Consider the following 14,981-nt stretch of genomic DNA (forward strand, 5'->3'; position numbering starts at 1 on the left):
TATTACCATTTCTTTAAGTCAGAAAGTATACCTTTGGATATTATTAGATAATAGTCTCCTGTGACCATAATTTGATCACAGTATGATCATATGTTTAATTTGTTCTTTATTATTCAGTAACGTTCCTCATAACTTGCTTTCTTAGTAAGTCAGTGCAGGAAGAGGAGGATAAGCATGTGTGTGAGAGAGAAAGAGAACGATGATGCTCCATGGTGATCTGTGTGTGGACCGATGGACTCCAAGGAGATCAAGTCCATGTGACGTGCCTGAGCGTCATGGCAACCAGCCACACACACGGAGAGTAGCTCTACGGCTCTAGCATCACAGCTGTGCAGAGCATACACACAAACACACACACAGGGCTGGAGAGCTGCCTCCTGACTTTGTGTCCTCTACAATCTCTGAGGTGGATTTTGCGATTTCTGTCAAAGCCTGCCATTCTTGTCTGTAGAAATGTGTGCTCTCTTTCTCTCATTCTCTTTGGTTTTTTTCTCCCTCTACCTCAAGGTCTCCGACTCAGTGTGTCATTTCAAATCACCGTCTGCTGCTAAAATTGTAAAGAAGTTTTTGACAATGCTGCAAGTGTTCTATTCATCGTATTCATGCGCTGTGTGTGTGATTGATGGTGCTATTCCCTGCTTGCTCTGTTCCCAAGCAGTAGGTGGTTTATGGGGGGTTTGAGTGTAGTCTGGAGAGAGTAGAGGGGACGCTGTGGCACGGGGCAGTTATTGATGGAAGCTGATAAATGAGCTCAGTGGGGGGCGGCGCCCTCTAGCTGTGCCCCAGCACATAGTCAGCATCACAGGATGGGAACAGCAGTGGCCCCGGCATTCTCATGCACATACACACTCGCATTAATATGCACAACCACGTGTACCTGCATACCCATAAACACGTAAAAAATGCTCAACAAAGTATAGTGATAAGTTCAGAAGTTAGAGTGTGTTTTGCTTTTTGTGACACACTGATAAGGAACTTCTGAACCATTGGGTTTTTTCAGGAGCGTATCAGCCAGTGTTGCTATGCAAATATTTTATATATATATATATATACATTTTTCAAGCTGATAACTGCAGATACCAATATAATTCTTACCTTTATGTTGTCTATCAGACAAAACATACTAAGCGTATTTTTCTTCCAGAGTAGTGTTCACTCCTTGTGGCTCATCGCCTGAAGATTTTCATATATTCCCTGCTCTTTTTCACCTGAACAAACACTTGAAGCGAGGAATGTTAATTTCAGGTTTTATCAGGTTTGTTATAGCGATGACAAACTGTAACCATAAAGATCTTTAGCCCCGAGACAATACAGATGTGTACTCTGCCTAATTCTGCTCATTTTTATAGCAAATACTAACCCTTATTGTAGATCTAATCCCGAACTAGCCAAAACAACCAAAAATATTTTGGATGTTTGAGTTTATTTTGTTTAAAGAGAAAATTATGTATTTTTTTTTCTCTCACCAAGCTATTGTCTAATTAGTGCTTTTGTTTTGCTGCCGTTGTTTCACTTTTTTCAGGAAGCTGCTTTTATTCGGCTTTAATAAGAATTCTCTGCATATTTGTTGGAGGGAGGGAGGGAGAGAGAGAGAGAGAGAGAGAGAGATTTGGAATATGTTTTGATTTTGTTTTTGATTCTTTTATTTCTGTATTGTTGTCTCTTTTATCTCTTTCTTTAACTTTCTCTGAAACACACACATTATTTTCCAACAGCAGTCACTAGAGTGTGTGGAGAGCTGTCTGGTCAAATAAGTGCAGAGTATGTTGTCAGGTTTCAGGGTGTGACTGCAGCCCCCCGGGTGCTATTAACACACACACACACATACACTCACACACTCACACACACACATACACTCACACACACTAACACTCATATACACACAAATGTCATTAGTGCACTCAGCAGTGATTACAGAGCTGGAGATTGCATGTGTGCACGTGTGTGTGTGTGTGTGTGTGTGTGTGTGTGTGAAGGACAGCACATGACATGTTAAATCATGTGCTCTGACTGAGATGATGACAAAGGTTTTGTATGTCTATGTGGTTACACATTTCTATGATTTTGTTTACCCACCAACATCTATGTCCCCAGTGAATAACCTGTCTGAGTGTTGTGTATGTGTATGTATGTGTTGTGTGTGTGAGTGTGTGTGTGTGTGTGTGTGTGTATGTGTGTGTGTGTGTGTGTGTGTGTGTGTGTATGTGTGACCTGAGGCTTGGTTGTCAGTAAAACATGCTGAAAGGGCTACAGAAGCATTTCTGTCACTTCACATCTCTGTCCTTTCCCGGAATCTGCCACCAACTCTGAAACCCACAAACCCTAGTGTAGATACACACATACACGCACACACACACACACAGACACACACACACACACTCATACACAAAGAGAGGACAGAAATAGCTCATTAACATTGACTTTCATTTTACACACTTTTGTTTGTAAATGTTTGTGAAAGTGTGTGTGTGTTTTAAAAAAAAGAGTTTGAAGTGATTAGTCTTAACATTAAATTAGCCAGTTGTGTAATAGTTACTGTGAGAGAGAACAGGAGAGAATTTACAGAGAGATATGAAAGAAAGGATCATTAATTCATTATCCATAACCGCTTATCCAGTTCAGGGTCGTGGTGGGTCCAGAGCCTACCTGGAATCATTGGGCGCAAGGCGGGAATACACCCTGGAGGGGGCGCCAGTCCTTCACAGGGCAACACAGACACACATATTCGCTCACACCTACGGACACTTTTGAGTCACCAATCCACCTACCAACGTGTGTTTTTAAACTGTGGGAGGAAACCGGAGCACCCGGAGGAAACCCACGCGGACACAGGAAGAACACACTGAACTACTCACAGACAGTCACACAGCACAAGACTCGAATCCACAACCTCCAGGTCCCTGGAATTGAACTATCGCAGCCTCACCCACCAGTAGCAGCTGTTGGACAAGTTTTATAGAACAGTTTCTGGCATTGAATTATTGTTTGAATTATTTAAATAACATGGTTAATATAGAAAACTAAATAAACACATGCTTGAATAGTTGACTTGTCAGGGCCAGCCCTACGATTGTAATAAAATATTTTGTCCTTTGATTGTTTACCTGAAGTTTCCTATATACCACTTAAGATGACATTCTGTACATAAGGGATTTTATTCTAACAGTGCACCATAGTATTCCCCCACACAGGATTGTTGTGTAACATGTTATGTGTGAATGTGTGCATTCATTCAGAGTTGTGATCTATTTTAAAGCTACAGCCTTCTTTGCTACATATCTGTTAAAGTGCAGATGAGAGGTGTTCCTTCCACAGTGTATAAACATACACACACACACACACACACACACACGCACTTCTGGATTCCTAACGCCTGATCACACTTCCTAGTTCTCCCATTGTTAAAGTCTGTGTATTCCTCTCTATTCAAACATCACTCTTCTAACATTGTGCTGCACTCTTCAGCATGTCCTTTGCTTTGTGTGTGAGTGTGTGCGCTGGTTCCTGAAAGGATACTGAATATCCATCACTGGTAATTGTCTTTTTAAGAAGCACTAGGGGATATTCCATTATCCATCTATCATTGTCTCTCATTAGGTCACAGTATGTTCCTCTGAGCTCCTGTTGAGCTGCTGCTGATGAATATTACAGTACACACAGACACACACAAAAGCTTTTTGATAGTACCTTTCTGTTGCCTGTTGAAGTGGTAAAGACATTCTCTTGCTAGGGCGATGGAAACCTGGTGGCTGTATCAGTTATCAGAGGGGAAGAAGTGTGACTTTGATCCTATCTTGTAAAAACCAACCCAAAAGTGAAATTTTTAATTAGAAGCACACAGTTTCTTACACAGGTTAGGCTTTGACCTGATGCTGCTATTACATTATTAATCACAGTAATTAGACAGGCCTGCTTTTACCCCCACTCTCATCTAACACTTCTGCTATCCTCTACATCATTTATATTGTTCCTGTTGTAGAAATCTCAAAACAGTGTCACAAATGAGTTAACTACAGATGTTTCAATGAAATATATATTTACTTTTGTGTAGATTAAACTAAGTACATTTCTATGAGTTTTTTTAATTGCACATGCTGACGGTGACATTGTACCTTAAACTAATACACAGCATCTCAATATTCGGGAATATAAACAAAATGGAGTCCAGTCCAATAAAGTCTTTACAAAGTTATTAGGAAAACTTTTCAATCATGCGTGTGTCAGCTCTTCTATGCACATACATTTTATTACTGTACTTAGCTTTAGCTGTAGCATGCTGCTTTCTGCCTTGCGGTCTCATAGGTGGGCCTAGAGGAAGAGTGAGCTGTAAAACATATCTGATATAGAATCAATACTGTGGGAGATCAGTATTAGTTCTGTTTCAGATTTTCAGTTTCAGTATTTTTTTTGTGATAACACTACTGCCTTGAAAAATTAGTGTAGAGTGTTATTTTAAATAATCTCTCACTCTCACTTTCACTCTCTGTCTATCTCTGAATTAATTTTAACATTTTCATTCCCTTCTCTCTCTTTTTTTTTTAGTTTAAATTGTAACATTCCCGTGCTTGGACAAAGATAGTATCCTGTTTGTTTCTGTGAGTGTCTTTGTGTGTGTATCTCAGTGGGAGTTGATTATGGCTTGTGTACAAAAGCTGCTGAGAGCTGAGGAAGAAAACAAGGGCAAAATATATATATGAAGGGAGACAGAAAGAATGACTGTGTCTAGGGTGCCTTTGAGAAGTAAATGGGTTAAGGCTGATAATATGTGATCTGCGTACATTTGTGTGTGAGTGTTTGGTCTGTTTGATCACAAAATGAGTGTCTAAAGCAATGACAAAGCACTGCACTTTACGACTACAGACACTCTGGAGCTAGCAAAATTATACTATCTGACTACCACTGACTCTGGTGTTCTGTGTCTGTGTTGTTGTGATAGTCTGATAATCTTAAGCTGTTTGTCTATGTACATCCTGGTAATTCCTTAGATTGTTGGATACATGTGAACACGTTTTGTTGTGAACATGTTTTATTGAAGATATATTATTGTTTGTGTGTGCCTGCTGTTCCCAGGCTGTTCCCAGGAGCAGGAAAGTGTGTGTGATGGCTCGGTGCTAGCTGTCATTACAGTAATAAAAGACTTGCAGTGGGGGCCTCTTAAGAGCTCCTCTCTTTTTTCGGAGAGAACCACAGCCATTCCAGCCAAATTGTGGGCTGCTGAGGGCCTATGATGGATATTTGTGGCTGTTCTCCAAACCACGTGTGTCCTCTTTCTGCTTAAAGCTGGGTTATCAGCCAGCCAGGAGAGCCAGGATTGTCTGTGCTTCTGTCTTCCAGCAGTGTGTTAATTAAAGCCAGTCCGTTCATGTTCACAGCTACACACACACACACACACACACACCCATCAGCACCATTCACTGTACTGACGCTGTCGTCGCTCTGCTCGGAAACATAAACCTCCAACATTGTTTTTGAAATTAGATTTTTTTGTGGACAATGTGGAGCACATTGGGTCTGTCCCAAATGGTACCTTTTCGCCTTCTGTCCTTGTCCATGTCCATACTTAGTTGATGTCAACAACAAACAGACATCAAGGTCCAGGGACCTTATATAGAACTGAGTTTTTCAAGTATTTTAACATTTGAGACATGGCTGTGACTTAGAAGTCATTTTTCACAGTACTATTTTAGGCTAACTTCTTTATCTACAAAAGCTTACAAGGAAAATACAGCGCAGTGATAAGATAAATTAATAAACACATGCATTTTAACTACAGATATTTTCTTCTTCTTCAGAACCACTGTCTAAAGTTATATTAGATTTTAGCCAAATCAACAATTCCTCATCAAACCTAAATATCCTTAGACCTCAGCCACTGAATTATGCAGAAAGGTCAGTAGAATTGCCCTTAAAACTTGTCAGTGTGTATTAGTGATGTGTCGGTCGCAAACGAACCGGTTCAAAGAGCCGGCTCTTGTAAGTGAACAATGAGAGCCGGTTCCCGTCTAAGACCGAGACATTTTTTGCTAAGGCTTGTCATTCAACAAATCAGAGAACACCAAGCAAGCTCCAACCCTCCAAGCTGAGACACTGAATGCCAATCTGCCTTCCAAAAAATAGTTAAATAAAATGTTAAATCAGTTAAATGTGTGTTGACAGTTGTGGTTGTTTTAATCACTACCATTGAATGCTGCTGTTTTGCACTTTGCAGAATATTTGTTTATTACCCAGAAATGGATGATTATTTGGGTTCCATTGGCTATACTTCAGAGTTTACAAGTGATTTTTTATTAAGGTGTTTAAATAAAAATCCAGTTATTTATGCAATTGAATGTGTGAGTGCAATCAGTGAGTTATTACAAGACAGCCATAAAACAATTGTTTATTGCAACACTATTTATTATTTTTAATATTGAGCAATAATGTTTTGTCCATATAGTCATGTAAAATGTAGGTAATATTGTTCTGTACCAGTGGAAATAAGTGGTAAAACAAAGAGCCATTTAGGAGCCGAAAGAGCCGGCTCTTTATGAAGAGCCGAGCCAAAAGAGCCGGCTCCCCAAAAAGAGCCGAAATTCCCATCACTAGTGTGTATCATGAAAACATTTTATTTCTGCTTTATAAGTTTGTAAGATCATTGTTTAATAAGTCATAGTAAGTTTGGGGATTAAATGTGAGAGAAATTCAGTGCTGTTAATACATTTAATACAGAAAATCACTTTTAAGATGTTTCCATGTTATGGGCTTCTTAATGTGAAAGTGGTATTGTTATTTGTTTGCTGATTCTTTTGTTCCTTGGACAATGGATTGTGATTATGATAAGATAATATCCTGCACATTTGGTGTGATTTGGTTGTTTTGCTTCATTAAACCATGTTAAGCTTTTTTACATTGTCCCTTGAAAAGTGTGTTTGTGCAGCATTTGTTTGTGTTTGGTGCTGCAGCAGTTTATGAAGTAGCATATTTAGTGTGTTTTTAAGAGCTGTGTTAAGAAGCAAGAGAGATAAAGAGTTCAGCGTCTTTAGTATTGTATAGTGATGCACGATATATTGACGGCAGATAGTTTATAATTTCCCGGCAGATAATTTGCCGCCATTTTTGTGCTTGCGTAACTATGTCTGCCGTGTGCGCGTTTTTCAAGAGAAAAGTTTCGGGGATTACATTTCTCCGTGGCAGACATAGTTACACAAGCACAAAATATAAAATATCAGCGGTGCTCAGTCCACGCACACACAAATAGTGGTGTAAACACACACACACACACATACAGAGAGACAGAAAGATACTCTTAACAACAACAGTGCAGGAGCCCTTCGTATATAAACCCCATGAAAATAGATCTAGAGTCATTCAGAGTCTGAATTTATTACTGAAACACGATCATAAATGATTACAAACACTCACTCAAACACACTCTCCCTCGCTCGCTTTGAGCCACTTTATACCACTCTCTCATTTGCTCTCCAAAACAAACCGGGTGCTGCATTAATTAGCGCCCCTCTAGAAACCATTCATGCGGAACCAACAGTAAATCTTTGATAAAAACATAAATGAACTACAACTAATATATATAAAAGATAAATATAAAAAGTACAGAAATGTACTTATGATAAAATGAACTTGTTTTGCTTTAATTACAAAAAGATAAAATTATCAGTTATTAATATCGGTATCAGCTAAGGTGCTAATTATCAGTTATCGTATCGGCCCAAACAATTCTATATGTGCATCCCTAGTATTGTACTTTATCAAATGTATACAAAGACCAAACAAGACAGTAATATAGTTTATCCTATTAATTAAAATGAGAAATAATCATTAATTAATCTTATTAGTGGTCAGTGAAGAACACCATATATCCCTTCTGGCGTCACAGTGATGTGATTCGGTCCATTTAAAAGGTTGGTTTGTATTGGCTATTCAATAAGTGTCCATAGGTGTGAGGTTGTGTCCCTGTCCCACTTCTTGCTCTAGCACTAAGGCCTTCTTAAAGTGGGCACTTTGCTGTTGTCAAAGGGTGATCAAATGAGGTGTTTAACTGAGAATTGAGAGAAGAATTGTGACACAGTTTGGCTTGAGCCATTTCAGCTGTATCACTGCTGCGTAAGCTCCATTCACCATGGCCAAGCTGGGCTTATCATTTGTGTTTCACTAGTCATGTAAACAGAAGTGTGTTGAAAGATGTTGAGACAATTTCTTATTTTGTTCCTGTAATGACACAAATACGATGGATAAATCTGATTGCCTTTTTGATGAGTTCATCAGAACATTTTAGTTTATCTTTGACATTACATAAAACAGGAGAAATCTCAGTACTCATTAAATCACCAGAGAGTGAGTGGGTTGTTCAATATAAATGAGGCTGTGACTGGCCTTAACTACAGTACCATTATATTAACAAGCACCATTATATTAATCAGATGGTATATCAGATTTATAGAAGTATATCACCTCTGCAAGTAAACAGGGCCTTTTTCTCTAACCACAGCATGATTTTTAAAAACAAGACCCAAATCCCATCAGTCTTAGGAAAGAAAAAACAATTTTTTCTCAGTTATTTGAGGTGTCATCCATCAGTCAATCAATTAAAATGTATTTATATAGTGCTTTTTACAACAGATGTCATGTGATTGGTTTATGTGAGGAACGTCACTGGCACGTCGCAGTGGAACATGGGTAATTCCGTTCATGAGCACATGAGCTTAAGTATGTACAGCTTTGCATACTTAAGCAGGCATGTGCAAATGAGGGGTGTGATGCTGCAAGGTCAACTATTGGTAAGGAAGGCGTGAGTGAATGTGTGAGTGTGTGGTGCCCTGTGATAGACTGACTGTTTCCAGGTAGCCTCTGAACCCATCGCAACCCTGAACTGAATAATGCAGTTACAGAAAATCATGGTATGTTTGCTCATGCTTTACATTCCAAAATCACTGCAGTTAAATCACCACCTTCAGATCAATGCATCATCACAGCACATGCAGGCACTCACATAAGTGCCCCCACACAATACAATGTGTATTTGTTCCACTTCACCCTCTGCTTCACTGTCACAGTCCTTCTATCAGTGTTCCCTCTCTCTCTCTCTCTCTCTCACACACACACACACACACACACACAAATGGAAAGACAGAGTGGCAGAGAGAGAGTGAGTGTGACAGGCTGTGTTTTGGGCACATGTTTGGAGTGGAGCGATCAATGCCACATGGAGAGAGCAAGGAAAAAGTGAAACACAATTACTTATTGACAGAGAAGTCAAGTCTGAAAGACACAGGACAGCAGCTGATGGAGGAGGATAAAGGCAGAGAGACTGAGGCTGAGTCAGTCACCGGCACAATGCATATTTGTGATGTGCAGAAGAGGACGATGTTTCAGAGTGATTTCAATTGAGTCTCTTTGTGAATTCCATTTATTGTACACTATTGTACTATGTGATAGGTAAGATTGAGTGTGCAGATGTGGGGGTGGGGGGTGGGTGGGTTATGAGAGCTGTGTCTGACCAGAGAATGGTGTGGAGGAAGAGTTAATGTAGTCCTTCTGCTTGGAGCTACAGTTCGGCTTGTGTGTGTGTGTGTGTGTGTGTGTCTCCTTGACTAGTCACTAAATGTGCTAGGTAAAAGGACGGTGCTGTCACATATGGGGACATATTGAAAATGACAGTTCCTGCAGGACCTTCTAGTGGCCTTCCAGCCACTGTGCCGACTACAGAATACACAATGGGATACGTGTATGCATGTGTATATGTGTGTGGGTTTTCCTTTGTTTGTGCCTTGATAGCTGCTGTTTTTACTTTCCCACATGCTGGCTCTGCCCACCGATCCTCTTCTGTAACTAGGAAAAAGAGGATAGTTCTAGCTGTTGCATTAGCCACCACTCTCACTGCTGTCACTGTGCTGTAGGGATTGAGTGATACGTTTCATAGACACATACTTTTTTTATTGTTCATTTCGATGTTGGAATCATATCATATCGATCGAAATTAAGAAATATATTGTGATATAAATTTTGGTTGTATCATCCTGCTCTACATTACATGCATATAGTTCATAAACTACATAAAATCTTTTAATCTGAGGTATGTGTAAGAAGTGAGTAAAAGAAAGAAAATACATGTTAAAAGAAACTGCAAATCTTCATTTTACCTGTTCATGTTCAAGAACTTATTTGACAGTTCATTCTAACGCTTCAATTTTAATTTCTCAATATTCCGTATGTATTCATGTGACCAGCAGCTGACCTTATATTATTTCTGCCTTCCTCCCAGCAAAGTTAAGCCATTTGAAAAGATTTGATTCTTTCATAATAGCTAATGGTGCTTTCCAGCTCTCGTTTTGTTTTGGTCTTGATTAGCATTAGGACCCAAAGGAGGTAGCAATTGCTTCAGTCAGTATTAGAGCAATTTAAAAAGGATTTGTAGCTTTGTTGTCACTGGGGGATCTTATAGAGTGTTACTTTCATTACATTCAATTTGTATTCTTTGTTACTTTCAGGGACAAGTGAAAACAACAGTAGCCTTGAAGGACATTTTGTGTGAAATGCAAGGTTTATGCTAACGCTTCCTCTAATTAATTTCACATTCTGCTATTAGTGGTAATGTGATTTGTGAGAATTTTCAGCTGTGAAGTGTGTGATTATTTATTTATTTGTTTGTTTGTTTTTTAGCACACACACGTGAATACGCTTTACTTTAAATCAAAGAACGTTCAAAATGAAACCTCCCCCACTGTGGCCTGTGGCATGGGTGTCTATGGAGCTCATTTGGATTGGGTGGTCAGTAGCTTGTGTAGCTGTTGGCTGTTAAAGCTAAAAGGTTAAGAGCACGGTGGTGTTGGAGGTGGCGGCGTTGCCAGACGCGGTGTCCTGGATGAGCTCCACTGCTGTGAGGGATGTGTCAGAGGGGAAATGTCAGGGGATAATGTGTGATCACTGGGCCTTTCAGTGGAAGGTCAGCCTGTCCCCCCTGTGCTCAGCACCTCTTTACACTCCCCAGGGACGGCGCGCCGGGTATGAGCCTAGCTTCAGAGTGGGGCTCTGACGCCACTGTACACTTAAAATGTCAAAGACTGTAAAAATGGGCTCTCACACTCAGGCTCTCTCAGCCTTGTATGCATTTATGCTGTTTTGTCATCTCAGCTACATTCACTTGCATTTATGGTTTGAGTACCATCCACCCAGCTACGCTCAGACATTTGGAATCACTTGTCATCATAAGATGGAAATACAGTCAATTCTCAAGTTGCATACCTTTTCATCAGGTTCTAAAATACAAGATTACCTGGATGTTAACTGTCTGTTGTCTTGACTATTCTCCTGTGTTTGTCCTGTGTAGATGGCAGTGACTACAGTGAGGTTCTCCCAGATTCCTTTCCATCAGCGCCAGCCGAGCCTCTTCCCGAGTTCCAGAGTGAGCCGGAGGACGCCTTCATAGTAAAAAACAGACCAGTCAAACTCTCCTGCAAGGCGTCTCCGGCCACACAGATCTACTTCAAATGTAATGGAGAGTGGGTCAATCAGAATGACCACGTCACTAGAGAGAGCCTGGACCAGGTCACAGGTATTTACCATTCATACACAGACACACACTCTCTGTACACATTTAAAACTAAATTAATTATATATGTGTACGTACTAAAATACTGGTGGTTTTATCTGAAGCCATGAAGCAGTAGCTAAACAGAGGAGTTCAAATAAAAAGTCATGAATTCTGTTGTTTTATGTTTTTCATTACTGTACTTTTGTCTATTCCCGATATAGATTCTAAAATATATTGATTGCATTAAAAATGTAAACATATTTACTTTATTACAAAGCTAATCATGAAAGGCTTCTCCATGAAGGGAAAATATCCCGTAACTTATATTGTGGTTGTGGTTGTGGTTTAAATTGCAATAAAACACCTAGATCTGCACAGCCACTAGAGGCACACAGGCTAGAGGCCTGAATGCTGAATATAGTTTCAAACTGAAAATGAAAGATCTTTTCTTCTTTCTACAAACTTAATATTGATCCTGAACATTAAATTATAAAAGGTGCACTTTCAGCTGAATTTCTCCTCTTCTTTGATTAAAAAAATGAATTTTGCTTAAAAATCTATGAATTTAGGGGCAGACGTGTGAGGGTTAATGGTTGTAATATTGTGCGACTGTGTGTTAGGTCTGGTGGTACGTGAAGTGGACATCTCTGTGTCCAGGACTCAGGTTGAGGAGCTCTTTGGACTGGAAGATTACTGGTGTCAGTGCGTTGCTTGGAGCTCAGCAGGCACCACGAAAAGCCGCCGTGCTTATGTTCGCATCGCGTGTGAGTATATAAGAACGAGTCTTAATGTGCGATGCCAGGTCTCTAATATTTTTTTTATACTCATAAAAAAATTAAGCAAGTTTCAGAGACGTTTTGCTTGTTTGTCAGTTTTCACGCTTCATAAAAGCATCTCTCGCCATCTGCTGTGCTCTTTAGACCTGCGGAAGAACTTTGAGCAGGAGCCGCTCGGCAGGGAGGTGCGTCTGGAGCAGGAAGTCTTGCTGCAGTGCCGCCCACCAGAGGGCATTCCACCTGCTGAGGTACATTACCTTCATCCCTCCTCTTCGTCCTCCTGTCTCTCCTCTGTCTATTCTTCTCATTTAGATTCTTTCAGAGTCTCCAACTCCTGCTATTCTCCTAGCTGTGTTGTTCTCCACTCCACATTTCTCCAGTGCTTTAGAAAAATGTTACGTTCACTGTTAAATATACATAGCTTACCTGAATTGAATAAAATTCACTTAAACTTTAAATGCACTCTGTAGGTGAAAAGTAAGGATTCTGACAGCCACTGTTCCTTGCAACTCATTAAAATGGCCCCGAATATTGATTTAAAGTGCATCTTTTGACCTCTTTGCATTTCACTATTTTCTGCCTCATAAATGTTGCTGACTTTGATTTCTCATTATGCCACAGGTGGAATGGCTAAAGAATGAGGAGCTCATTGATCCTGCACAGGATTCGAACTTCCTCATGACCGTGGACCATGACCTCATCATCAAGCAAGCTCGCCTCTCTGACACAGCTAACTATACCTGCGTTGCCCGAAACGTGGTTGCCAAGCGACGCAGCAGCACTGCTACGCTCATTGTCTACGGTAACCACCCAAGCAATCGTGCTCTTAAACTTAGTTATATGATGTGACAGCTTCCATTCTGAACTTTCTGTTTATTCAGTGGAATATATTTGTGCCTTAGATGATTTATTTACCTTTATTTACCAGATATTACACTTCATTTCATTTCTATAGTTTTGTTTTCATTGTGGTCTTTTCATAGCTTCAAAATGCTTGGCGGATTCTTTCATTATCATACTCATTTTTATTGAAGCTTTTGTTGACATTTTCTAACTAACAATACACAGTCACCTGAATGGGGGAGGGATATATAAGTATGAAGAGATCAATGAAAGAATGAGTGGAAATCAAGCAATTTTTAGAAGGTATCCAGGAAAAGGTCTTATTTTTTGTTATGTGTTTGCTCTGAATGGTTCAGTTTCCAATGTAATTCCTCACTAGACAGAAAACCCCACTATGATAGACACATATGACCTGTGCAGGCTTGTGAAATAGAAAGGCTCTTTGCTGCATTGTGTTGTTCACAGTCCAGTTACTATAGTTAATGTGGCCCATTCCCCACAGAGCAAACTGTGAGCCCAGCTGCTGTTTTGACAAGGAGTTTGAGTGAATCCAGAATGTTCTGTCAGTGCATTCCTCATCTGCTTGTGTGTTTGTGCTTGTGTGTGTGTTTGTGTGTGTGTGTGTGTGTTTTTTCTCAGTGAGTGGTGGCTGGTCATCCTGGACAGAGTGGTCAGAGTGCAATGCTCGTTGCGGGCGTGGCTGGCAGCGACGGACACGTAGTTGCACCAATCCAGCACCGTTAAATGGAGGAGCTTTTTGTGAGGGTCCGCCCTTTCAAAGAGTCACCTGCACCACCCTCTGTCCAGGTGAAACAGACTAGAACTTGTCAATTCCCGATTCAACAAGATATGCACAAACTACTATACACAGACAGAGGAGTGACAAATAGAAACACCTTGCTTACAACAAGATATATGCTCAGTAAAAGACCACCACACAGCAAAATAGCTTACAAAATATAGTTTACAGAAGTAAGATACTGGGTACTTGTTGGATACATAGATGATGGAAAGCCTTTGACATATGTTCATTTTCAACTTGCTTTTCAAAATTTCTGTTCATTTTTGCTCATTTCTCATCAAATGTTCCCACTGCATAAATGATAGCCAGCATTTTCAAATGCATATTAATTTTAAAAGTATTTGTTAATATATTTTTTATATTCCTTCTGAGATAAGCTCTTTACAGTGCTATGTGTCATTTTCCAGTGGACGGAGGCTGGACAGAGTGGGCAAAATGGTCAGCATGTGGTACCGAGTGCACACACTGGCGGAGCCGCGAGTGTCAGGCGCCTCCACCAAGTAACGGAGGACGCCACTGCAGCGGCAGCGTGATGGAGAGCAAGAACTGCACAGAGGGACTATGTGCCCGCAGTGAGTCACATGATCTACAACAGCATACCAGTGGACCACACAGAGCTAGACACTAGATGCAATTAAAATTCGTATTTTTCATGGTTACCACTAGTTTACATTTGGAGATTACCATGGATGTCCCCAAGCTCTCACTGTGAAAATTCAGACATTAAAGGGGGTGTATTTTACTGTTTTTGTTGCTGTTACAGATGTACCCCGTAGTTCACAGTGAGGCAGGTTTAGAGCACAGATGGTGAATGAGGTAAATTTGGTGGATTTTGCGGCAAGACCCTCATGGGCAGAACACAAGACAGTAGAGAAATCAGCTAACATTAGACATGTGGGGATGCAGTAGATTTATTCTGACACTCTGTTGCTGTCCTAGGGGCTGATTTGGGATGAGCCAAGCTGATGACACATATGTACCTCACCATGTACACTCCTGAAATCCTATACTATAGAAACACAAACGCACACAT

General features: G+C 40.3%; 1 protein-coding gene across 1 annotated transcript in view; it reads left to right on the forward strand.

Annotated features, from left to right (window-relative positions):
* Window positions 1–14,981, forward strand: part of unc5b (unc-5 netrin receptor B) — a 60,727-nt gene that overhangs the window by 32,229 nt on the left and 13,517 nt on the right. The window contains exons 2-7 of the mRNA XM_066679822.1: window positions 11,324–11,548; window positions 12,148–12,291; window positions 12,448–12,551; window positions 12,925–13,105; window positions 13,786–13,953; window positions 14,356–14,520. Of these exons, the coding sequence (XP_066535919.1) occupies window positions 11,324–11,548; window positions 12,148–12,291; window positions 12,448–12,551; window positions 12,925–13,105; window positions 13,786–13,953; window positions 14,356–14,520 (987 nt within the window). The remainder of the gene's footprint in view (window positions 1–11,323; window positions 11,549–12,147; window positions 12,292–12,447; window positions 12,552–12,924; window positions 13,106–13,785; window positions 13,954–14,355; window positions 14,521–14,981) is intronic.

Source organism: Hoplias malabaricus, chromosome 8 (assembly GCF_029633855.1).
Source record: "Hoplias malabaricus isolate fHopMal1 chromosome 8, fHopMal1.hap1, whole genome shotgun sequence".
Classification (NCBI taxonomy): Eukaryota; Metazoa; Chordata; class Actinopteri; order Characiformes; family Erythrinidae; genus Hoplias; species Hoplias malabaricus.